Source organism: Pundamilia nyererei, unplaced genomic scaffold (assembly GCF_000239375.1).
Source record: "Pundamilia nyererei isolate P.nyererei 1_Seehausen unplaced genomic scaffold, PunNye1.0 scaffold00031, whole genome shotgun sequence".
Lineage (NCBI taxonomy): Eukaryota > Metazoa > Chordata > Actinopteri > Cichliformes > Cichlidae > Pundamilia > Pundamilia nyererei.
Window position 1 is genome coordinate 3,599,656 of NW_005187432.1, and position 26,559 is coordinate 3,626,214.

The 26,559-nt window shown below is 42.1% G+C and overlaps 1 protein-coding gene across 21 annotated transcripts in view; it reads left to right on the forward strand.

The window, feature by feature from the left end:
* The window catches only part of LOC102196236 (receptor-type tyrosine-protein phosphatase F), a 157,017-nt gene that overhangs the window by 84,815 nt on the left and 45,643 nt on the right, over positions 1 to 26,559 (forward strand). For 7 of the 21 annotated variants that reach the window (XM_005729094.2, XM_005729095.2, XM_013909787.1 and 4 more), the window contains exons 5-14: positions 4,438 to 4,626; positions 7,031 to 7,048; positions 9,197 to 9,307; positions 12,401 to 12,412; positions 15,824 to 16,093; positions 17,377 to 17,958; positions 18,257 to 18,390; positions 18,743 to 18,887; positions 23,057 to 23,362; positions 24,147 to 24,340. In XM_005729094.2, the coding sequence (XP_005729151.1) occupies positions 4,438 to 4,626; positions 7,031 to 7,048; positions 9,197 to 9,307; positions 12,401 to 12,412; positions 15,824 to 16,093; positions 17,377 to 17,958; positions 18,257 to 18,390; positions 18,743 to 18,887; positions 23,057 to 23,362; positions 24,147 to 24,340 (1,961 nt within the window). Of the gene's footprint in view, positions 1 to 4,437; positions 4,627 to 7,030; positions 7,049 to 9,196; positions 9,308 to 12,400; positions 12,413 to 15,823; positions 16,094 to 16,533; positions 16,827 to 17,376; positions 17,959 to 18,256; positions 18,391 to 18,742; positions 18,888 to 23,056; positions 23,363 to 24,146; positions 24,341 to 26,559 lie in introns of those variants that run through there. The other 14 variants (XM_013909790.1, XM_013909791.1, XM_013909792.1 and 11 more) reach the window with 6 other exon arrangements.

A 26,559-nucleotide genomic window follows, 5' to 3' on the forward strand; every position in this document is an offset into this window, starting at 1 on the left:
TTCACCTTTTCACAGTGAGCTTTATGTTTAAAGTAAGTTGAAATAACTAGCTGTTATTAGCTTTTACATTTTCTAAAGTTATGGGGATTTTACAATGAACAACTTTAATCAGCTTAACTGTGCTTTAAAGTCTTTTGATATTTATTCTTACGCAGATGTACTATGCATAAATGATAGTGATTTTCTTTTTCTTTTTTTTTTTTTTTTAAAATAATCAATTCTCTGTGATCTTAAGCTTGTGCTCCTGCAGAAGTTAAAAGGAAAGACAGTCATCAGTTTTTGTCCAATAGTCCAATAACATATGGGACATGCAGTTTAAATTTATCAAAAGACATCAGATGTTTCGCCTCCTTTCTTAGGAAAACGTTGCACATGTGGCTTAGAATCACTTTTATTGATGTTGCTTTTAAAACCATTCAGTTGTCCTTCGTGCTCCTATGAGCACAATTTATGTAGCAAGCAAAACCTGCTTTGGTTGGTCATTAAGAAGAGCCGTGTTACTGTCTTCTAACTAACCTGGAATATTTCCCGCTCCCATTTAGGACACATTACGGAAGCAACACAAAAGCGGAGCGATGCTTCATATTTAAAGCATATTCTATATGTGCAGTCTGAACAGTGTAGCATTTAATAGTTTACCATGTAGAAATTTCCACATCAGTGCACTTTCCCTTGCAATGCAAACATTAAGCATAAATCAGAGACACATTAATCTTTAGGCTTTGCAGAAGCTTTTAAAATTATTCCCCCGTTTGTGCTTCCTGAAACGACAGAGTTGCTGAATCATGTAAGAACTCCTTTGGGATCTTTCGACCAGTTTTGCCAATGGTGTTTATTTTTCACAGTCCAGTAACGTTTGCCAATAGTGTTAATCATAAATATTCTATAGGCAGCAATTCCACAGAGTTGGGTGGGTGGGCACTGTCATTTATTATGCCAGTTTCTCATGTGAAAGGCATAGTTCTGTAGTTATGTGTGTATAATAACAGAGATAAATTTCCTCCAAGTAAGGCAGCCACTTTAATGTGGCTGTATGAATGTTTTTTTAAGAAATATGTCAAAGAAATGCATCAAATTTAATATAATTTTCTAAGAATCTTTAATTGTAACTGCAGTGTCATTTCTCAGGGAATCAGTTGGTTTTCAATGTGTAGAGAGAAGCCACAATTTTCTGGCTGAGGCTGAGTGACACCAGGGGGTCTGAGCATGTGCTACATGCACAAACAGCTGGCACTGCATGATTCATGAACACTGGAAATCAGTGGTGGATGATGGACAGGCCGCATATTGATTTTTTTTTTTTCTGTTTATTTTATTTTTTTGGGCGTATTCCACCTTGTGTAATTGTGTGTAATGATTAATCGTTAGCAACCAACCGATGGTGTTATTCAATTCCATTAAATCTATGAAATGTTTTTACGAGGGTCCAGACTTTTGAGAAAATTCATTGTGGAAAAGTGTTGCTCCATCACTGCCCAAGCATTGCCTCTAATGTAGTCCTTAAGTACAACCTGCTGTCCTGAACACAACCACCACAACCCACACCTACTGGCTAGTGAGTGCACCCAGGGGAGCAGGCACAAAGGGATTTCCTCTCAGATGATCCATTATGAACGTGTTCTAAGGTCAGACAGGAGTTCAGAGTCCTGCGCATTTAACTTAATTAGTGGTTTTCTCTGAGTAATGGGGGTTGGGGTTAGTTATCAACTTTTAACTCTACTGAATGGATTCCTTACTTGTATCAAAAAAAAATTTCTACCAGGCATTTTTCGGCCTTATTCACTTCCTGTCTTTGGCTCCTTTTCTTTCTCTTTGAAGGTTAGTGAGAACAAACCACAAAGGAACACGGGGCACAACAATACTCTTACCATTATTCATACAGTGACAAACGGTGCAGCGGTATTTCATTGTGCTGTATTTGTGTGTTTCATAGAGGTATCCTCTTTTGTAGAGGTTTCCGTTGGGATGTCTGAAAACTGATTCTAAATCGTTAGACAGGAAGTAAGCCTTGCCACAACGATAAGAGGCCTTGCAGAGATCTGTCAGCTACATCTGAATATGAGACAATTTGGGCTACAGGCCAAAAACAAGGGTGAAAGAAGGAACAACTGCTCTGCTCGGGAATAGATTTAAAAAAACCTGTGGTCGTGTTAATGCTCGTCATATAGGTTTACATATGGATTTTTGACTCAGACGAGGCAAGTAGGGGCTTATGCAGCCTACTTAATGGGGTTTCACGGGTTCTATGTATTAAAAATGGCTTTTATTTTGTCTGTGGCATCATTTCTCATACAAATCCTTGCATTTGATCAGTGATACATAGTCCTTAGAGGATCTAAATAAAATGTGTTTTTCTTTGATGATCCATTAATCACAAGTTTGGAAAGAAGTCAGGCTTTTTTATTGATGCGTGTATATATTTACTGTCACAGTCTTATATATGTGACTATTCCAGTGGTTAAGGATTAAATGTTTATCCCAGACACCCTGGATCTAATGATTTTGTAGCAGATCATTCTGTTTTTTTCCATTAAAACGTTCTCATTTCCTGTCCTTTTGAGTTACAGGGTCATAGACAAATCCACAATAATGTGATTTTTATCCATCTATCCATTTTCTTCCACTTATCCAAGGCTGGGTCACCCTGGATTAGTGATCATGAGAGATATTTAATGGCATCATGTTGTTAAGAATAACTCAGTCACAATTACTAATACACAAAAAAGTATCACCATCGCGAGAAACAGATGAGTGGATTAACCCTCCTCCTGACTGTAAAACTGACTTAAATGACTTGGGAAATTTCAAAGTCTCTGAATGTGGGACTTCATTGACTTTACAGCTTCTTCTGCACAAGGAGGTAAACCTCATGCAGAAGGAGCTGCCAAGAAATCTTCATGGAGGTTTCTGCAGTGCGTGTTTATTGTAATTTTATGAAAGAGAGAGGCCGCCAACGCTGCCAGCACTGTGTGTAGTGTTACAAGTGAATTATTCAATGTTACAGTCAAGCCACTGTCTGTGTTCTGATCTGTTAGAATGATGGACAGCCTTGAGATTTTCTGTCAATAGAACAACAACAAAAAAAATCCACAGGTGTTGTAAAATATTCAGTCAGCACGACCTTGTGCAGAGGGTTCACCTGCCTCTAACCCGAGGTGAGCTGGAATGACCATGTGCACTGATAATTGCAGAGAGAATGAGTACATGAGCCGAGGTTCCTGTCCGGACAATATATTTCCCAGCTTCTCGTATTAATGTTTTTTCCCCCCATAAAGCAGCCTTTTTGCTTATTGTTACACAGCAGTTTAAAATCTTTTCATGGTGAACCAAAGGTAAGTTACAGTCATTAGCACTTACTTCAACTCAACACTATGGCCCCACGACACATTTACATATGGGGAGACAGATAAACTAAATTACCGGTTCAAGTGCAAGCTGATAATAAGATCTCTCAAGGGCTATCATATTTCTTCTTGACTGTTGCTGTCCTGAGGTTAAATTTGGATTTATTATGAGGTTGAAAGCATCTGAGCTAGAACACATTTTTTTATTAAAGACTGCGATGGCGAACAAGTGGTTGCTAGGGGAAAAAATGGCTATTGACTCACATGACTAGAATGCCACATATGCATACTGCAAGTTTTAATTAGCAGTGGTAGAGAGGTGTGAATGTGAGTGTGAAAAGTTGTCTATGTGTTAGCCCTGCATCTGATTGGTGACCTGTCCAGGGTGTACACCGCCTCTCGCCCTATGGTAGTGCAGATAGGCTCCATCCCCCACCCCCTCGCTACTCTAATAGGCATAAACAGAGCAGGATGGTAGGGACTGTATGCTTTGCGACATTTGAATCCCATGTGTCAAGACTGCCGCTATACACTGGGGGAAAAGCCTTTTTTTTTTTTTTTTTTTTTTGTGGATCCCAAATTTTGGTTTAGGGATTATATTTTACTTGTTGTCATGCTCTTACATCCATTATGATGAGTTGGATTATTCAAATGGGTTTGTTTAGTTTGCAAAGCCTAAGGCAGCTCATCTATGCATGGGTACCCAGAGGCAGATTGCAGCCATCTTCCTTCTGTCTAAACCTCAGACTCCTTGTTTTGGGTAATAAGTCGCCATGATAATCAGTCGCAAACAGCATTCTTATTTCCAACCTAATCCAAATCAGTACCAGATCTAGTGTTACCCAGTAGTATCGCCTGCTCTTGCACAATGTTTTTTTTGTGTGCGTGTGGTCTGATTACTCTGAGGCCTGCAGCACCTGAAATGTATTTGCTCGATTTCAACCTCTTCTCTGGCCTTGCCAGCTCAACAGCTTTGTTGCACTCAACTCCTCTTGCAACAGCTGACAACATATTTTCTCCGAATATTTTTCTCAACATCTTTTTTCTCTGTCTAGAGTCTAAAATTAAAATTTGCCTTTTTGCTCATTTTCAGAGAACCAGGTTCCTCATGGCTTTCCCACCATCGATATGGGCCCCCAGCTAAAGGTGGTCGAAAAGACCAGAACTGCCACAATGTTGTGTGCTGCCAGTGGAAACCCAGACCCAGAGATCTCATGGTTCAAGGACATGCTTCCTGTGGATATCAGCAGCAGTAACGGGCGCATCAAACAACTTCGCTCAGGTACGGTTTTATTTGATCTGATTTATTACCTTTAAAGTTTAACTTTATGGCATACCGATAATGTTGCAATGGCAGCTCTGCATACCAACACACATAAATCATGTTAGACATGAGGAGATTCTGAAAAATACAAACAAAAACCCAAACAGCCTTTGTTCTGATATGATTTCATGTATTCACTTTCATCACAAAGGACATGAAAGTGTTATTGAACTTGTCATTGTCACCTTGATTACTTGGCTGAGTTCTTACAGAATTTTATTCCTCACAACAGCACAGCAGTCACTTTGAAAGTACCTCAGGAGTTGGAATGGTGTTCTCGTCTTAATCTGGGATGCTCAACAGCGACGAATGCTCCTGTAACCTTTTAAAATACAGAAAAATCATTTTCATCACATTAAACATTCCTTAATTATTTGTTAAACATGCAGCTGGGTCACAGTACGGCCAACCAGTGGTGCATTTTCTAGGATTTGACTTTGTGAATGCTCTTCACTCACTGTAGTTGCTCTGTTAATCACTGAAGACATATTCCCTGGCCTGGGCCAGATGGCAAAGGTTTTGCACCAATCTGCATACTAGATGCCTTCATTAGGGCTACATTAAACCAGGAAAAACAGTAGTTTTAGACCAAAATCACTGTGCAATCAACTCACAATCTCTCTACCTTTTTAATAAATAATAAATAAACACTCTTAGTGGCAGCTATTGCACACACATCACAAAGTAAGACATGCTTTTTGCTGTAAAACTTAGCTCAATTTGAAGTTTCATTATTTGATGGAACAGACGAGTTGCACTCATCAGTGCAGACTGACTATGACTGATTGCAGCGTGTTGGCAATCTGCCTGCATTTATAGATTAGATGGTGATTAATTGCAAATCCTCTCCAGCCTGTTTGAGAGTGATTGCAGTCTGAGTCGAACCGAGATAGGTTGCGTCCAACCAGGTGACCTGTACAATCACCTCTCGACTAAAAGTATCTGTCTGTCATCCAGACATATAGTATGTCCCTCCTCACAAGAACAACAAAAGAGCCCCAGTATTTTCCACACGTACATAAGACTTGTTACTTAGTCAACATAGAGCCTACTTAAGTATAATTACACTTTTGGAGATTTAGTTAGCACAGTAACATGAGAGAGATGTCCCTGCCCCCAAGTGCAGGCTGTAATCTCCCACATGCAAGTCAGACTTACACACTGCACCAGGACAGGACATCCATTCATATAGAAGCCTATATGTTCATAAACCACTGCATTAATAGAAAGGGAGCGCATGTCTAAAAGCAGGTTATGAGCCATGAGGCCTGGCTGTAGGTCTGAGACCCAGGGATTAAATATGAGAGCTACTCCAGAAAAAGACTGGCATTAGAGCTGCACAGCAGAAGCCGGGGCACTCGTGCATGTTCACTTACCCACGCTGGCTCTTGGCCGCGCTGCATCAAAATAACCCAAATTAAATACGAATGCCTACAAAGTAGATACTAACAATACTCCTTAATTGTTTGATAACATTTTAGTGCAACGTTTAAATTGTGCACAAACCTTTTTAAAAAAAAATTCTACTTGGAAGAGCAAACTTTTTAATTAGTTTTCTTCCTCGCGTGTATTGAAAGTGCCTGAAAATGTGCTGATGTGTAATGCCCTCGGACTAACAATCCTTTTTATTCGCTAGCCTGTTCTTGACATCTGCTGCTCTATCAGGATTTACATTACTGCCTGTGACCTGAAATGAGGCCAATTTTGCAATAGCGGGAAAAAAGTGCATTAATTTGCTTTCACACTTTAACAGAAAAGAAAGACCCACTTCTATTGCATCACACAAGCTCGATTATTTTTTTTTTTTATTGAGCGCGCAGCCACATTTATTCTTTCTCTTTCACACCATCCAATTCATTCACTCTATAGAGATACTAACTTCCTTTCAGTTTAATAGCTCTGATCTCGATACTTCTTGCTATCTGCCATTCTGTTTACTGTCTATGACTTTCATTAATTGCTCTTGCCCATTTTTTACTAACTGCTGTCTGCAGAGTGGGAGCCATCTTAAATCTGAAAGCTTAATTAATATATCACCTTCAAATTCATCATTTTATAATCCTGCTGTAAAGCAAGGGTAAATGTGGTTGTAGCTTTTGTAGGAGCATTTCAAAATATTTGCTTAAGAGAAGGGATCCTTCTGACAAACCGCAGTTTTTTCTTTCAGTGGCCAGTCCAAAATTTACCCTTGCCTCACAGCATTAAGCATTACATTACTTTTAAGTGGCTTCTACTCTTTATCAGGTTGTTTTATCTTTTTATATGTGGCCTGTCAGAAGCCATGTTTTTTTTCTGCCACTGTTGTAAGTGGATTACTAACTAATCTCTCAACCTTGTTTGCATCGAAATTACTCCCACCTAGGTGGTACACCAATTAGAGGTAAGAATGATGGAAAGTGTGTTGGAAAATATCACATCAACGCCATTCCCTCACACCCACATCAGATCTCTGTTTTCTCCCCTACGCCACCGACATCACCGACTTCATCAGTGCTGTTGTTGCCCACCCACTTCTGCCCTCATCTCTTCCCAAAATGTTCTGTCTGTTGTCTGCTCCTTGACAAACAAATGATCACCAACCCGGATGCCATGAGAATAGAAATGAAGTCCAATGTGTTATCTTGTAAATGAGCCTTTTGAAGGCCCTTCCCATACTGTAAACAATGAACAACACGTGAGGAAACGCACACAAACATTATTTCAGAGAAACAAACGTCTCTCGGCTTCTGCCTCTCTCATGGCTTTTCAGCAAAAAAAGGGTGAGGAGTCGCATTTTCAACTAAAGGCCACCATCACCACAAGAGGATTTACCTGTCGCTTCAGTGCAGACTCAATGTGAAGTGAAATGGCTGCATTTACATACAGCCTATGCACCCAACCCCCCACACACACACACTAGCATAGGCGCAAAATACCTGCTTGAGATTATTAAGGTGGAAGTTTGAACGCCTTTTTATGGAAATCTTCCAACTGAAAGCACGATTTTCCCTTTAAGAACAGCAATAGTGGATATTGTGGGGCAAGCTGAATACGTTTTAGTCTCTGTGTGTCTGTTTGTCCTGATAAAACCCATATTCAATTAGATGTTTAACTATTTAGGAGCTGGTGTTATGTTATGACAGCCACGCTGCCCCTTAGTTTGTACCCTATAAAACAGTGACATGACCTTGTAGGAAATCCACAAGTGTTCTAGCGCTTGGAAGTTATTGAATGGGGTTTCGTGTTGCAGTTTGACAACTGTGATAGCAGTAACCTTCTACATTTCTGTAGTACTCAGACTGTTTTCCCCCATGGTAGAACAGGCAGATTGACAGATTTGTGACATCTGCATTAGTATGCAGGTACATGTCAGTGCTGAATCAGACAGCGATGAGCTCAGCAAGCAGAGTAAACACCTTGGAGGGATGTGTTGTCACGAGATCTAAGGTGATATTGTCACATGTCCCTGTCCAACTCCAGTTTTTTTCTTTTGCTTTTGGGGTCTTGTCTGGAGTCGAGTCCTCCATGGTTGGTGGTGAACCTGTTTGCTACATTCATCTCATACTGCATGATGTGAAAAATGTATCCTGACGTCATCTTATGCTGAGTATCTTTGTCACTTTCAAACTGCATGGTGGTTGGCCGCCGTTCGTCCTTCTGCCATGCTGCTTGGAGATGTGATACGTTTTATCACTCACTGTATACCTGTGAGAGAATTAGCTTTGTTTGTAGTGTATTTGAAATCAGGTGGGTCAGGTAAGTGTGCTGTTGCTCTTTCTCAACTTCTCAGATAAGAGCTCCGGCACGGAGTGTCAGAAGGACCTAAGTAAGACCGGTCTCCTGGGATTTTATGCTTTGTTAGGAACAAGATGTTAGTCTTCTCTTTGATAAATAGAGCTACTCAGGATTATGAATACTAATCTAAGCCATCTGGCAGCTGAAGCTTCTCCTTTCAGTGGGACATGGTCAGTAATGAGGTCACTGCTTAATGTGTACTCAACAATGAGTGACGAAAAGAAGCCTTCTTTCTGGCTATGCTTATATGTGCTTATTTATGTCATTATTATTATTATATGTCATTATTTACATTCAACTTAAAATTAAAGTTACATTGTTTATATAATGTCCTAACAGCAGCGTGACTGTGCATGTACATGTTGAGTCCATTTGGCATAACTTGGCTGAGAATAATCCTTTATCATGTAATCTCTTTGGTTTGTCAGTTATTTCCCAAAGCAGAAAACCTAATTAGACCGTGATGCTTTTGACATGTTATTCAAATGAATATTGACCCAGAGCCCTGTTTTTAACACAACGAAGAGAAAGAGCATCTTTTGTCATAAACTTGCCAGATCTGCTCTGTACTTGTGTTGCCGTAAGTATTTTCTTGACTGATCTGTGTCCGTGTCTGAGCATGAACTGGCTTAAACTAGTCGTCTGCAGAGTTTCTAGCAAGTCACTGTACAGATATCTGCTGTGGTTTCATGCCAAGTAATGTGTCCTATTGCACAACTGTCAAGACAGCTAAATTTGCTAATCCTCTATGCAGGAGCCCTGCAAATTGAGAACAGCGAGGAGTCGGACCAGGGGAAATATGAATGTGTCGCCATGAACAGTGCCGGGACCCGTTACTCTGCTCCTGCCAATCTCTACGTGCGAGGTAAAGTCAAATGTCTCTCTCAATCGTGGAGTTAATCAATCATTAAAATCATTCCGTTATCTCAAGAAACCACGCAAGCCTTTAAAGTGCCTCGGCTTAAATGCCTCGTCGAGCCACGATATGATTTAAGCCCTGCTGTGTGGGAATGTGCAGAGTGTGTTTTATTGACAGCTTCCTTCCTCTCATCCAACCTTGGTTGCCTCTGACAAAATGGGACAAATTACATCTCATTATTGATTGTTAAATTCTTATTAATGAATTGAGCAATTTCCAGCTTAGCTCAGTTGACCTTCAGCAGGAGGAGACTTCCAATCAGCCAAGATGAGCAAAAACGCTTCCAGTACCTTTAACTGTTGTGTAATTCTCATTTACCACATTTATGCCCACTCTCTCTGCCTGTGTATCACCTTTAAGCAATTCTCTCAGCATTATCCTCGCCATGCCATTCCTTCCTTACCAATGAGCTGCACTAACCTCAACCTCCTGTTTGGCTGCGAACTCCACCAGGTGCAGCCTCTGTGAAAACAGCTGCATTGAAGCCATTTCCTCTGTTGGCACTGATGCCAGGCCTCCTTTCTTTTTTATTTTGACTGTATCGAAAGGCTCCATTATTCCCCCCGCATAACCCAGAGCTCTTAAAGGCATGGATGAGTCTGGAGTTTCAGGGTTTGTTTTTGTTGCGGTGTCTCTGTGAGCAGACTAATGCAAGGCGAGGGCAGTGTTGCACCCATACTGGAAAAAGCTGGTATAGGGGAGAGAGTAGTGCGGGTCAGCCCCTGCAGATATCACCACCATGTCTGATGTACATGGAACAGAAAAGCTGGTGGAGGAGGGAGGGAGGGAGTGAAAGTGTTATGGTAAGAAAAAGACACGCTTGGCTCTCATTTCATAATTTTGTTAAAAGCACACAGTAGTGTATCATAGAGGCTCATTTACGGATGAGTAATTCCACTGTCTCCCTTTTATCCACTGGGATAAAATAAGTGAATAAGTGTCCACTGTTTTCCATCTAATCCACACCAAAACAACATAATCAAACCAGTTTGGGGAGTGGAAATGACCTTTTAAACAAATTTCATTGTCACTCAGATATACTCTACTAATATTTAGCACCGATTTTTCCAAGATAACGGTTTTTGCAGCAGCATAAACATCCTGCTGGATCAGAGGAATCGGTAAAATTCTCCTCAAGGATAAGAGAGGAATCAAATCAGACTGAACACTGAACACAAGGTTTAGATCTTAAAGCTTGACAGGGAGAGGTAGTCAGCCAAACAGCAAAGGCGAGGAAGGGATGTAAGTCTTGTCTATTAATCAGGACTTGTCTGTCACAGGTGCAGACGCTGCCTTTTTTCCCCCCCTCAGAGGTAATTACAGTAGTTGTGTGCTGTGGCGCCAGCAAGACCCCCAGGCCCAGCTACTCTGTAACACCACCCAGGTAGCTGTCAACCCTTTGGCCTTAACACCAACTTTTTCCGCCAGCCTCACCACACCAGTGGAGAGATAGAAATCAAACCAACCGTAACCTTTTAAAAGTGTGCTCGTCTGGGATAGAGAACAAAGGCTCAAGCCATGTTTTCACCATCTTTGTTACCGCTGCAAGAGCGAGGAGATGAGACCTGGGGCTATGCTATCACCGGGCTGCTAGATTGAGTTTAAAACATATGGGACTTCAGACGAGTGCACTTTGACCTGCCTCTCCTCCTTTCCTGTTGTTCTAGTTTATATAATTCTCAGAGATGAGGGGAGATTTTGGCTGTTTTGAGGTTTGCTGTCAGCCAAACGCTTTACAAAGCTATAAAACTGTTATTCTCAGCCTTCACTAGTATGAGTAAATAAATGGAAATTAAGTGCTGAGATATGTGTTCACTCCGACTTTTCAGTGAGTTAATTAGAAAATAGGAATCTGTCACTTGATCAAATTTAACTCCTTCTCAAAATTTTATCTGCCATGCGTCGCGAGATCATTTGTAATCTTGAAATGCCAATAAAGTTAGTGCTGCTCGGACGTGAAATATAAAAGGACTACTGTAAGAGGAAGAATGCTATTATTCTCTATCAACACCCTTCCAACACCCTCCCACAAGCGCACACTCTCTGCTGTCAGACTCTCATTAAATGTGCTTGTTGTGGGTTTGTCTACAAATGTGTTTGTGCTTTTTCCACTCATCGTCGCCGCCCAATCCGATTCCTGTCTGCAGGTACACAACATGCTGCCGTCACCACCCTTGTCTTGACATTTCACAGCCAACAGAGAGTGATGCCCTCATATTTGTGTGTGGGTGGGGACTGTGAGACTGAAGGTGAAGGTGGTTTTGTGGATGAGGTCTGCTCCTGGATTGTTTTTCCCCTTCATGTCTGCATATCTATTTATGTCCTTTCACTTCTCATCCATTAGGACTGCGTGCGTGGTTGGAGGTGTGCGAGTGCGTGTGCTCCCTATTTTTATTTTTTTTTTGTGTGACCCTCCTCCCAAGGAGGACTCCATCAACGTGGGCAGAATCGAGAGCGTGCTGTGATTGTGCATGAGCGCTCATTTGTCAAGCGCTTATCCCACAACGGAGGAGGGATGTCAGCTTCTGTCTGCTGGCACTCCTTCATATATCCATGTGACATATCAATATGTCACAGAGGATAAAGTGCTGCAGCAGGTCTTTTCTTTCACCAAAGTATCTTCATGCTGCTCTATGTATGTGTATTTTTGTGTGTCAAGGAGGGAAACTTGCAAACTAATTAATTCAGGTCACTTTATGAAGACTTTTACGAAGGCACTGAAGCATATTTAGCATCCCTTATGTAAAGGAGGGGTGGATAATGAGATAAATTTAACAATATCACACTGTTATGATGACTGGGATGTTAAACTAGAGTCTAAAATAGTCAAATAGGTCTCTACACAGTAGAAAAAACATTTAGTGAGTTTTAAAAGCGAGTTTCTCTCCCTGGTGCTTTATGTTGGATCTCTGTTTCATGTGCCTAACCTCCGCTGTGTCAACTGAAACACTGGCCTGTTTCACTCTGTTGTCTTCCTCTTCACTTTGTGTCTTTTCATTCCATCGCTCACCTTCATCAAATCACTTCATCCGCATACAGATCAGCGTGAAGGTTGGTCATTTTCACTTTTGTCCCTTCCCTTTAGTCTGAAGCAGGCTTTAGGTGAGGTCAACCCCAACCCCTCTGTGAATACACTAAAAAAAAAAAAAACTCATTTAAAAATAGCTCCCCCTAATCCCCTGAACTCCAAATGTGTGTTGTCGAGTTGTTTGCATGTATCTGTGTATAGTTCTTGCATGCCTTCCCTTGCCGCTCCCCAAAACCTTGTTTCGATTAGTCTTGCCAAAACGTACAAAGGAGTCCTGAGCAGCTAGCTTAACTCATTATTAAATGTCTGTTGTGTTGTGTTACGTTGCTATTCACTCTCCCCTCCACACCCATATTGTCCCTGTCCAATGCTTCCACTAAAAGCTATAGCTGCTTTAACCCTCAGCCTTTCCATCCGCCTCTGTAGGCCCATCAGTGGTGTGTGATGGATTACTCCGGTATTCAGGTGGCAACCGGATTTGTCAGGTATTTAGGCAGAAACCCCTCTGCTCTCCCACTGAGGGACATGGGTATCAGAACTGACAAAGCCATTCTCAGGGGATTATGTCTGTTTTACTACCATGGGCATCCTCCACCCAGAGACTGACAGATTTGACAGACACATGTTAGCGTAATGAGACATTTCCCCAGAACACATGTTTGGAAAAAGGTAATGATGTGTAACTGCAAGAAATACAGTATGTTTACTCTTGCCGAAAGCCCTATATGCTTAACGTGTTATATATATCTATAACTATAACTATGACTTTCGGTCCCATGTTTACAGGCTGAAAAAAATCGTAAAAATCAATGAATGATTATATTCGCTTCGTCCACAACCCAGGTAATATTTTGGAAATGGTCTCTCCTCGTGCAATATTTGCAAAACGCTGATGTGCAAAGAGCTGACCTGTAGGATATATAAGAATGAGCTGGCTGTGTGCTGACAGGGGGGGATGATCAGCCATCATGGTAGCCCAGTGCTGCTGCCAGGAAGCCCAGAGAGCCTGCTGAATCTGTGCCATTGTGTGCCAGATATTGATTGACTGAACAGGTTCTGCTATCCTTGGGCACTTTGTCAAGGCAGTTAAATTTATAGGTATCCAGCAAGCAGGCAGGCAGGAGTGGAGACTGCGCTTATTTTGTGGTTTTGATAGAGTCCCGGAGCCCATCTCTCCAAAACCGCTCTCAACAGGAGAGAGGCTTCGGGGGAATCGATAACAATTACCTGCCCTCTAGTCATTTTGTTCCACAGCACCTCTCCAAACTTAACCGCACGCCATGAATTATTCACAACATTAAGTGTTCAATATACGCAGACCCCATTGACAGACTGCTCTTAGCACTGTTTAGTCTATGGAGTGATGAAAGAATAACAGATACTTTGAGCTTAATGGTTTTACATTAGGCATGCTCCTCTCAGGTTTCTCTTTTTCATAAGCATATGAAGAACAAAAAATTGCTGCACTTCGAGGGCGTTGCAGTTGTGTGGGAAGACACAGGTGGCCACCAGCATGAACGGGATGCTGACACTTCTTTCTCAAAGGTGTTGCAAATTAACGATGCTGGAAATCAGATCTTCGGTCATTAACGTGAGAAAATGGTGCAAAGTTCCTCCTTTATCCTCTTCCCTCCAGCATACTCAGACTCGCTATCCTATTCCATATCTTTCCTCAGCTCCCGTGCTTGCTTTGCTTGAGAATGTCGTACCCATCCAGTTCCCACCCTGGCAACAATCTGCCTGTCCAGTCTCTGCATGTCATCAGTCATATTCCCAATATCCCCTGATATCAGATGTACTCATTTGTGGAAGTTTTTAAGCTAATTTCTTCCTCCTCCAAAAATGTATTAACTCTGTAAAGTTGTCCGATATCCTTCGCTAACTTTACGAATATTAAACTGTCATCTAATATTTGATTGTATATTGTGCTGAAGCTTAAACGACCTCTTTAGTCTTCCCGGTGTTATCAGGAAAACACATCCGTGATTTCTTTTCTATTTGTGCCTCAGACCAGGAATATTAATATTTTTGTGGTATTGAGCAAAGTAGTTTAGCCCCAGACGATTCTGTTGATTAAAACAGCAGAAGGTCTAAATACAGCACCTCAATTATTATGGGAAAATACAGATGAATATGAACCAGGTCCCCCTTATTATAGTGCAGTCCAGAGAACAAGCCTTTTTCCTGACTGGAATCTCAAAAGGTGCTTTTGTGTTTTTCCATTTCGCCACATAATGAGGGGAATAACAAGCATGGCTGTAACGACGTTCCGGTTCAAATTAGATCGGGGAGGAAGGGGTGGGGGTGGAGGAGGTGGAGGGAGACTCGTATTTGAAAATCCATTTTCATGTAGACCGGTGCAAAAGAGCAATTACAGTCAAGGGCTTTTTTTTTTTCCAGAGAGAGACAGCGATATTGTAGTGTATTAGGGGGAAACATGCAGTATGAATTCTGCAGGGATAGTTTCATGCTGTTGTCTTTAAAAACATACATCCAGCTGTAATGGGACAGTAATAATGCATCCGTTGCGGTGAGCTAAATATTTGGCCAAGCTTCGCCTTCGCTGTATTGAAGGTTAAAGAAGTCAGAGCTCTCCCTCCTTACTCTTAGCACGCACTATATTGATATTCTTGCATGTCATAAATGTAACAGGTCTGACACTGATGGATGTTCACGTAGCACTGTCAGGCATTCATGTGAAGTGAAAAACTTTGTTGTAGTTGCCAAAAGTTACCAAAAAAAGATCTAAAATGTTTAAATATGGGATGCATTCTCGCGCATCTTCATTTAAATAGAAAACAAGTCATATGTAAATCCTGGTTGCCTGTTTATTCTAGGCTAGCTTTTCAGTATTGCATGGCGCCTCTGCACTGGTGTTTGCCTTGTCCCTAGCGACGTCAACGGGCCCTTCTTGTCTCCATGGGAACCCCTTTTTAATGTCAGCCTATCTGCATATCAGAACCGCACAAAGAGAGGGAGCGAGAGAGAGCGAGAGAAAGACGGGCTGAGCATAAGGAGCCGGAGAGGCAGCGAGAGGAGAAATCAAACAATAGCATCTCCACAGGGTTTCTCAATGATGCAACTCTCGCCACTGCTTGACACTCTAACAAAAGAGGGCCAGACACAGTCTCCAGCAAAAACTGGGCTATTTTGATTATATTCCCTTTTGTAGGCAAGAGGATAAAACACCCCCTCAAAGATTTCTTCTGAATTTCCAGAGGCATTTTGTGACAGTCCTATTATTCCCATTGTGCTCGCCTGCACATTTGGACAAAAGCGATCATCCCTGCATTCTGTTAGCTTTTCTCAGTTAGCTTTTAGCCTTGTGGTGTTGTATAGAGCACGATCATTCTCACTAACAAAAAGAATAATACTCACCTTACATCTCCTACCTATTGACTCCTGTCGCTTTCTTCTTCTCTCCATTGCCATAGTGCGAAGAGTCCCACCCAGATTCTCCATTCCACCCACCAATCAGGAAGTGATGCCGGGCGGCAGCGTCAACCTGACGTGCGTGGCAGTGGGCTCACCGATGCCCTACGTCAAGTGGACCACGCCTGACGAGGAGTTAACCAAGGAAGAAGACATGCCAATGGGACGCAATGTGCTGGAGGTCACTAACATTCGCAAATCGACTAACTACACATGCGTGGCCATTTCTTCTCTGGGCATGATTGAAGCCACTGCTCAGGTTACTGTCAAAGGTGAGCGCTGTTTTCAGACCAGTTAGTGCCCGTTTATTTCTGAGGTTGCATGGCACTTAATAAGCCACATCTACATGCCTCTGAATGTGCTCAATCCAAGGTTTATTTGTCAAGGACCCTTTGTTGATACTGAGAAATAAAAGTTGATGGCTTTTAGTCTTGTTTTTTGCAGCACTGAAGCCAATACAATAATCTATGTTTCTCTCTGCATTCTCAGGTCAGTTTTTGTAAAAATGCAGCGCAACTTTGCACAATGCACAACTTTTCTTTCACCAAAGTGTCCTTATGTTGCTTTATTTGTGTATATTTGTGTGTCTAGGAGGAATGCTAATCAATTCAGGTCACTTAATGAAGACTTTTACAAAGGCACTGGAGCATATCTAGCATCCCCTGTGTAGAAGTGGGGTAATGAGATGAAATTGACAGTATCACACTGTTATAATAACCGGGATGCTAAGCTTGAGTCTAAAATGATCAAATAAGTATTCAAAGACTCCACACTTTGTTACTTTGAGTGTGTACAAACAGTAAAAAAAATATTAAGTACGTTTTAAAAGCGAGTTTCTCTCCCTGGTGCATTACGTTGGATCTCTGTTTCATGTTTCTAACCTCTGCTGTGTCAACTGAAACACCTTTCTGTTTCACTCTGTTGTCTTCCTCTTCACTTTGTGTCTTTTCATTCCATCACTCACCCCCGTCAAAGCACTTCATCCGTCTACAATTCAACCCGAAGGTCGGCCATTTTCACTTTTGCTTCTTTCCTTTAGTTCGAAGCAGACTTTTTTTCTGTCCTTTTTCGGTATCTATCTGTCGACATGAATGCGTCCCCAGCCGTCTTTGTGTTTACAACATTGTGACTGTGTTGTTTACTTGTTGCAGCTTTTCTTATCAGTTTTTGTCTGCATTGATTTACTTTCCAGTCTACTGGTCAATACACAAAATGCCACAGTCATTAGAGGGACCGCGGCAATCCAGGCCAACTCCTTTAAGGAAGCTATGATGCAGACCCTTTGTTTTGTTTGCATTTGTCACCACAGAACAGTTTGGTTGTGTTTTGAGAGATGGACAGGCTGGACTAAATGACTTCAGTTTATTTCCTTTATTTTGGGGAATATTGGTGGTGGCTGTTATAAAAATTAGGCCACGAAACACAGCTATTTTCTAGGAGTTACCTAATGTAGCACTGTACCATGTATTTTCCCAACAAGGTAACAAGAATTGTTATTTTTTTAAGTAATTCATTTCAGTTCTTTAAAGCTAATATTTTGCTTCTCCCTCCTCAGCCTTACCAAAACCCCCCACCTCGCTCAGGGTGACTGAAACCACAGCTACCAGTGTGACTCTCTTATGGGAGTCTGGAAACCCAGAACCTGTGTCCTACTACATGATCCAGTACAGAGCCAAATCCTCCGACAATGGCTTCCAGGAAGTCGAAGGTGTGGCTACCAACCGTTACAGCATCGGCGGGCTTAGTCCGTACTCTGAATATGAGTTTCGTGTCATGGCTGTTAATAACATTGGCCACGGGCCTCCCAGCGACCTTGTGGAGACACGCACAGGTGAACAGGCCCCCTCCTCACCGCCTCTACACGTCCAAGCGCGGATGTTGAGCGCCAGCACAATGTTAGTTCAATGGGAGCCACCCGAGGAACCCAATGGGCAAATCAGGGGCTACAGAGTCTACTACAGCTCTGACATGACAGCGCCACTCAGCGCCTGGCATAAACACAACACAGACGATAGCAGCCTAACTACCATCTCAGGACTGACTCCCGATATCACCTATAGCCTCAGAGTGCTGGGTTTCACCTCTGTTGGTGATGGGCCACCATCTGACATCCTGCAAGTCAAGACCCAGCAGGGAGGTGAGCAACCAACCACTGTGTCTGGATTTCAGTGTTTTTAACATCTCTATTCATGCACATACAAGGTTAAAGGTGTGATTAAGCATATACAATGAGTTGAAGCGCTGTAGTTTTTCTTGCTTTTGTGTTCATTATGCATACTGAGTGTCTGGGAAACTGCTCTTTAGGTGATTTGTGCACAGGTTCATCTGCCACGCAGTAAAAGTTATGGAGGTGATCTTTGCAGGAGCTTTAGTAACATCCTCTCTTTGATTCTTTTTGTTCTTTAACATTCGCCTTCTCACCTACTCTTTACCAGTCCCTGCCCAGCCATCCAGCTTTGAGGCTGAAGCCGAGCTGGACACGCGCATTGTATTGACGTGGCTGTGGCCCGTACAGGACCCCATCACCAAGTATGAGCTGCAGTACTGGGAAGCTGGCTCAGACAATAAGGTTAGAATAAAAATCTATGCGTGCATCTATCTGTCCGTCTTTTCTTATATCTGTAGGGAGTCTGCAGATATATGAACGTTGCCGTTGATGATGTAGAGTTTCTTTTTTGTCCTTTCATTCAACTGGACCAGTTGAGGGCAAATTGTTTTTGAATCACATGGCTCTCAAATTTGACCGTATTCTCAAATATGAACGCATGTATCAATAAGAGACAGCAACTTGTGCTCTTCAGTGGCAGAGTAACTCCAGTTTGTTAAAGCAAAACAGCTCAATCCGTGAGTAGGTTTGTGTGAATGTCTTTGCTTCTGATGAGTTCTTCTGACATTTGTCCTTCCGCTGTTACACCCTCCAGATTCACGTGACCTTCAACCCTGCAGGCTCCTATGCTGTAGAGAACTTAAAGCCAGACACTTTGTACTATTTCTCCCTGGCCGCCCGTTCTGAAATGGGTTTGGGTGTCTACACCCAGCCCATCGAGGCCCGCACTGCCCAGTCCAGTAAGTACACATTCGTCTGTCTTGAAGCTGTCCCTGTCCTCTTTCTTCCCACTTTTTATTCACTAACCAGTGATTTCAGAGCCACCCTCAGCCGGCTGCTGCAGGTTTAGGTTGTTCTGTTCAGTGTGAGCGAGTGACTGAGCGAGTGAGACAAAAGTAGAGTTTTATAGCGCTTAAATCAAAGAGCGTGGGCAACTTGAATGTCAAGTCAATTTCAGCGCCACATAAAATGCTGACAGTGCAGCTATCCCGGTCAGCTTCATGCTTCCACCACCTCCCCTCTGTCACCAACACTAACCCTCATGTCCATCTATCTGAGGGCAGGCCCTGTGTCAAAGGTACGTTTAATGTGTCTGGTTCCCACATTTGCGAGCTGTGCTGTTGTTTTGTCTCATATCATTATGTGCTTTTACAGTGCCAGCACTCAAAATGTCACTCTCTGCCAGCTGACTGATTCTTTCTTATTTATTTATTTCATTTTTGTGCTGATGTGGCACGGCGCTTGTCCCACGGTGCGTGTGTGCCTCACACATAAAACTGAGAACAGAAAAAATGTCACTTTTAACTTTTAATTGTAGCGATTATGTGAATAAAAGTTTAACTCCTGAGAAAGTGACTCCTAAAACTGACTGATGCGCTACAGACGACTAGAGAGGAGATTTATCACTCTGCTGGATTTGGAACAAAAGGCAGAGAGTTTTACAAAGGTGTTACATCACGAGTTTGTTCCTTCACAAAAGCTCTTTAGCGCAGTACCGACGCCAGCTTACAGAGTGGATATAAGGCTGATACGTTTAACGATGGAAAATGATCAAAGGTTCAAGATTAAGGCTGATCAAAAAATTAACATAAATAGTGAATGTGAACACTGGTGTAAATGAACAATTATCAGGTGTCAAACACTAACGTTTACTCGTATCTGCCACATAAACCTGCCTGTCAAGCAGTGCTGCAGCAGGAGGGGAAAGTGGGACAATAAAGTAAGAATCAGATTTTGATTTTCTGTACGTTATACATACAAACAGACACAGATCATCAAAAATTTCAAGAAAAATGTAAAAAAAAAAAAATAAATCAGATGAACAGTAATACTCCTGTCACAGGACCCCTGTGGCGTTGCAGTATATGTGCTATATGCAGTTACATTTCTCCCATAGAACAGAGAAAATAAATGAAAACCTCACCTCTGTCAGCTGCACATGACTGTAAGCAGAGACCATGAGTGCTGATGGTCCTTGTGCCTTCTGCTGTCAGTAGACACAGAATTTGGCGGAAATAATTTGGATTTCAGGCGCTGGTAGGATCGTGTGCATGAAATAAGCAACAGCTTTGGGAAGGTTCTGAGGCAAGCAGGCGGTGGGAAAGTGTGACATTTTCTAGTGCTCCATTTAAATATTTAGTATCATTTTTTTAAGACTCAGAGAAATGAACAGTATTGAGCTCCATTCATGTTTTTGTTTTTAAATATTTTTGCTGTGCATTGCTCTACTTTAAAAAAGGTGGTAGGAACACTGCAGTGGGTTCAACACATCAAACACTAAGATGCATTAATAATACTAAAAATCAGCTCATGGAGGAAGAGCTCGCTGTATAAAAATGGATGTGACGTCATCCATTTCTGTTGTGGTGGCATACAGAGCCAAAGTAACAAGGAACCAGTTTCAACATTTCATGTGTCTCTATTTTTCTCACATTTGACAGAAACGGGGTCGTAATAATGTCATAGAGACGGGGTTTTGGGCTCTGTCACTTCAATAATTGCATCTCCTTCTTAAGTCCATTCTTTGGTTCCCTGTTTTTTTTTCACTCTGAGGCATTTTCTTGTGGTGGTGTCCTTGCCCCATCCAATTTTACCACTGCAATCTCTTCTGAGAATCGTCAGCACTGTTTTGATTCAGTGTGTAGCTTTTTAATTTTTTAATACATGTGGTGTTGTCAAGTTTTCGTGGTTTTCTGTCTACTCTCTGGTGGATCAGGGGCCACCTGGTGAGACTCACTCCTCTTTTGTCAAGTGCTGTTTTGTAAAGGTGGAGTTTTATATTCGGGCATTAGTTTATTGGAATAATATTTGAGCTCACTGTTCATTTCTCTGCTTATTAAAGAATACATTTCACAGGCATGCTTTTACGGAAACATCTTGCTTTGAATTTTCATGGTTCATTTTATTCTCTTTTGATTTGAAGGTTGTTTTTCGCAGAATAAAGAAATTCTAGATTTAGCTAGTTGCATGAAGTGTCTGAATGCAATCATTTCTTTTCAGTTTCCCTTTTTGTTCTTCATTTTGTATGTCATTAGTTTTCTATTTTTACCTCCTGACCTGAGAGTTTTTTGTATTTAAGCTGAAGCTGTTGTTCATAATTAAATTTTATGCAATAACTATTTATTTGAGGAATGTTATCAGACTCCATTTTCCCATTACATTATAAGGCATTACAGGGTGAGGTGGACTGGTACGCTGTGATTCTAGCGAGGAGTGGAATTTATCCCATCTGATAGAAATAAAAAAAATCAGCTTTTCTTGGCAGTGAGTATGAACCAGACGTGGACAGTGCCTGTAATGTTTCTAACGGTTATTGATTATAAAATTATAGCTTTATCTATAACTAAATATGTAGTGTAGCTCAGCTGCAGCCAAGTGCCGCAATCAGGCCCAGAGCTTCTGCATGAATGTGCAAACACCAGTCAACACTATCAGGCACTTGTTCACCACTTACAAATCTGTGGCAGTTTGTTTCTCCCTCTGTTTCCTGCAAGAGGAGACACAGAGGGCAGTAAGGGACAAATTACGGTTTTATAAAAACGTTGCCCTGTAGAATTTTGGTGTACTTTATATTCTGTTCACCTCACCCTGCACTCTCATGGCCTCTTGCATAAATGCAGTGCCAAACACAGCTTCAGCAACGGTCCGCTAATGTGTTTTTGCATCCAATCTCTCAGTCTGGAGGCAGCATCCTGTGCAGTATGGAAGCTTTTTGTAGTCACAATTTAAAAAATTTAAATTTCATATTCAGACGTGTAATGATATATTGATAAATATATTTCCCCATGCACAAAGGGACTCTAAATGAGCCTTTACTACTTTGGAAAAACAGCAGTTCGGTTACAATTTATACAAATGTGTGGTGTGCAAATCCTGTTATACTTTTTACATTCTTACATTAAACTAGCTTGTTTAATTGCAGGGCAAATACATAAGCGTGTACATTAGTACTTTAACATGAACATAGACGATTTTGAGTTCAGTTTTCTGTATAGAGTGCCAAATCACTACATCAGTATAAAGTACCTCAAGGTGTAAGAGACGTAAGAGAGAAAATCAGAACAAAGCACATGGCGACAGTGGGAAGGATAAACTCCCGTGTGAGAGGAAAAAACTTCCGACAGAACCAGGTTAGAGAGTTGCAGCTATCTGCTGTGACCAACTGGGAGTTAAGGGGAGAAATAAGAATAAAAGGGAGATGGGACAAAGCAACAACATATACCATATATCAAATTCAGTGCCGATGTTCACAAAGATTTGAATTTCTTAATTAACATCTGCACAAAGGTGGGGGGGGAAGCAATTTCAGTCTTCATCTCTAACCTGATTTTATTTACATGACCCATATTTACACGGGACTGCCGTAAACTGTGGACCTCTAGCAGTTCGGAGTAATTGTGGAGGTGTCACATGATCTTAATCTCATGTGAATATGTAAAGTAAAAAAAAAATCCCACTGCGAATTACCTGCCAGTGTTTTCATTAAGGCTTACATCTCTACACAGCGTGAAGACCCATTCATGGAGGGCTCCTGCTCAGGGAAATCTCAAAGGATGATGAAACAGAAACACACATGCTGACCTCAGATTTTAGTACATTCAAGTTAAAAACAGAATATTTATCATGTGTAAATGGGCCACAGGAAACAGACAGCGAAGGGTAAATTTTCATCGCACGAGGTCCCCGGTATGAGTAGAGCTGTGCTGTATTCATACAGTATAATGACAAATTTGAAATATAAAAAATATCTTGTGATTCTGAATATGACATTTCAAATTTTGATATTGACTGTTATACAAAAAGCTTCCATAGATTTTCCCTTATTTTTTTTTCCTTGTGCTGTACTTTATTTTTTGTTTGCTTGATCCGTGCCCTTCCTTCGTGTGGTTTTGCTCCCTTCCCCCTACAGCCCCGTCCGCCCCTCCTCAGGACGTACAACTGGTCAGCCTGAGCTCCACCAGCCTCAAGGTGAGTTGGGTGGCACCACCTGCCGCTAGCCGCCATGGTGCCATAGTGCGTTACACAGTCAGCTACCAGGCCCTGGCTGGAGAGGACACGGACAAGCACGAGGTCACTGGGATCGGTGCAGACGCTACCAGCCATGTGCTGGAGGGCCTGGAGAAGTGGACTGAGTATCAAGTGTGGGTGAGGGCACACACTGATGTGGGCCCAGGTCCTGAGAGTGCCCCAGTGAGGATGAGAACCAAAGAGGATGGTAGGTTGATACTTCCCTTGAAGCAGAGTGCTCTCAAACTGTTTTCCTCTCTGTTGCTTGCGGCAGCCTTTGACGATTGTCTTTCACCCTCTTCAGATGTTACACCACAATTTCCTTCGTCCTGCTGATGAATTTTGAGATAATGAGGTGGTGGTCGTGACAGCAGGGGTCACCTTTTCTTTGTTTCCTCCTCTTCCCAGCTTGTTGTCTATGGCCTTTGCACCTTTTGTGGGTTAAGACTGATCACTCCCAGGCCTCAGTTCTCCACCACTCTGGTTTCACTGGCTTCTTGTCTTCTTTTACTGTTCTGAGGAATGAAAGTGGACCAAATCTCCCGCTTTTTCACTCTGTCTCTCGTTCCCCTTTTTCTCACTCGTTTTGTTTGCAGTGTGATAGAGGGCGGCTTCTCCTAAGAGAGTGTCGACTATAATTAATGTGTTTGAAGTTTGCTGCAACACAGCTTATTTCATTCTGGAATTAAGAGCATTACAGACATTGCTAGACCACATGCTGTCCCACAAGGGATGTTTTTGGGACGCAGTAGTCTTAGAAGGTCTAAAGTGACTAGAAATTATTAATTCATGGTCAGTACATGTATCACTTCATTATACACAGCACCCCAGAATTTGTTTTGGATTGTCATTACAAAACGAAGTAAAATAAGATAAGTCACGACCTCGTCTCTTTCTCTTTGCTCTCTTCTCATCCTTTCCACTGTCCCTCCATCTGTCTGTGTTTCTGTCTTACTCTTTTAATCTGCCCTTCGTCCTTGTCTGATTTTCAGTGCCAGGAGCACCCCCGAGGAAAGTGGAGGTTGAGGCCATAAATTCCACAGCTATCCGAGTCACCTGGAAGCCACCCCTGCAGGGGAAGCAGCACGGCCAAATCCGAGGCTACCAGGTCGTCTTCTCCCGGCTCGAAAACGGAGAACCGCGAGGCCAGCCTAACATCATGGATGTTTTTTTGCCAGAGGCCCAGGTACTGCATGATGTTTTACTCTTGCCTGGTCTTTCTGCTCTTCTTCCTCACTGTCTATATCTGTTTTATGCTCATTTACCATTATTTTCATTCCCCACTGCCTCCCTATTCTCTTCCATTGTCTGAGTTCACACTTCATTTCCCCCATACTGGGTGACACACATGGAATTTTCTATCTTGTCAACTGGAGTTTCCATCCTCCCCTCTTTTCTTTTTTGTTATCTATATCCACATGTGACATTTGACTCTAAATTGGTACCCTGCTCCTACAGCTTTAGATTAGCTGTCCTAATAAGATCCACTTTAATTCTGCAGTAATAGCTATTAAATATTTTATGTGTTACATCAGGACGTGGCTTAGTGGAATCAATGCACCTCTCTTTGCGGTTTTAGCAGTAATACATATGCACTGCCTTGTTACCATGTTTATAAATTAGAGCTATTTTCCTGACACCGCCCTTTACGCATTAATGCAAGCTGCTTGGAATGGCCCAAAGCTGTGCAACGCCATGAGATGGATGAGAGATTGTAATCCTTAAGAGGGATTCAGAGATTCATGAATATCTTAAAACCGCACTCGTACTGCTTTTTTTTTCTCTCTGTGTTTGAGAGAGGAGAGACCAGCTTAAGAACCTCCTTCTGATTGTTTGCCGGGAGTAACATTTGCACGAGCACGCATTCACTCCCGCCCTCAGTGGTCTTCCACAAAAGCATCTAATTTGAACAAGGAAGTGCTCTCTGGCCACAAGAAAACCACCCACATATATATATATTATCTGAGCTCTGTTTGCTGATAAATGGCAACTGTGGCAGACCAACAAGTTGCTGGTTCAGTTCCCAAGCAGTGCAAACTGCCTTGCCCTTTCAGAAGAGTTAATAACCCTCGTTTGCTGTCCTGTGTCTCATCATTACACAAGTGGAAACACTGTTAAAGTCACAATGTGATGAATCAGTGTGTTACATCCCAAGAGATGATAAGTAGGAGCTTGTGGATTCCAGTTGTGTAATGACATATTCTGTGATTTAAAAAAAAACAACAGAAAAACATCATAAATCATTTATATGTGGCTGTCAAACTCACACAAGTCTCCACAGCAAGTGATTGACTGATGCAGTACAGCCCGTCGATGTCTTCACCTGGACGAAGAGAACTGCCTTGACTCCCGAGCACAGTCAGCCTTTATTTTACAGCAGTAGTGTTTGGCAGCTGCTACTGACAGTTCATTGTTATCAGACTGTCTACAAGAGTGCTTGACAGACAGGACAGCATCGCTTGATCTGGAAAGGGAGAAAACATGGTGGCTGCTTGTCTTCCTGTAAGTGTTTTCTCCACGTCGACATGTTCGGCGTGATTTTGTTTTGCATTGTGGAAAAACTGAACTAAACATGACCCTACTTGTTATGCAAACAATTCTCCCTGCCATGTCTCATTTGTGCCATGTTCACACAATAAACACAAAGACGCACTGTAATTTGGCGCCCAGGATAGCTCTCATGTTCCAGTCTAGTGTCCAGGACACCTCTCAAACAGACTGTCCCCTCCCTGGCAGACGGCTAAATTTCTTCTCACACCTTCTATTATTTTCCTCTTCTCCTTCCCTTCGGTTTGCTTCCTTTTCTGCCGTGACCTCCTTTTGCACTCTCGCTGCTTAAAAAGCTGATTGAGTAATTACCAGAGGCTTGCGTGCAGGTTGGTTACCCTTGATTGAGTCATCTCAACAGATTGTTTTCTGAGACAGCACTGAGTAACCAACCTGCAAGGACCTGCCCAGACGTCATTAAAGACCACACAGTCAGCCAACGGTCCCTTATCCTTATTCGCCCAACTGGTTTTAGAACAATCCCTTCTTTGTCACACATCTTTCCATTCACGCACCACAACAACTAGAAAAAAAAATCTAGCAAAGATAACATGCGCAAACACGATCACTTGTTAAACCGACCTTGTAGTAGGTGTTCCAGCTGGTCGAGAGGAGTTCATGAGTCATCCTAGAGACATGCAAATCCCTCATACGCACACCTGTAATTGATGATGAATAAAACGGGAAAAAAGCAATATCCTTCTATCCTGGCACATCCCATAGTGTTTCTCTCATGAATTTCCCTAATGTGTTGTGAAATCGGTTCCACATCCACCCTTTTTACCTGAATTGGATTCACAGTAAGCTTGCCAAGAGGAAAAGAAAAATCCAAATTTTCCAGGGCTCTCACATCATACC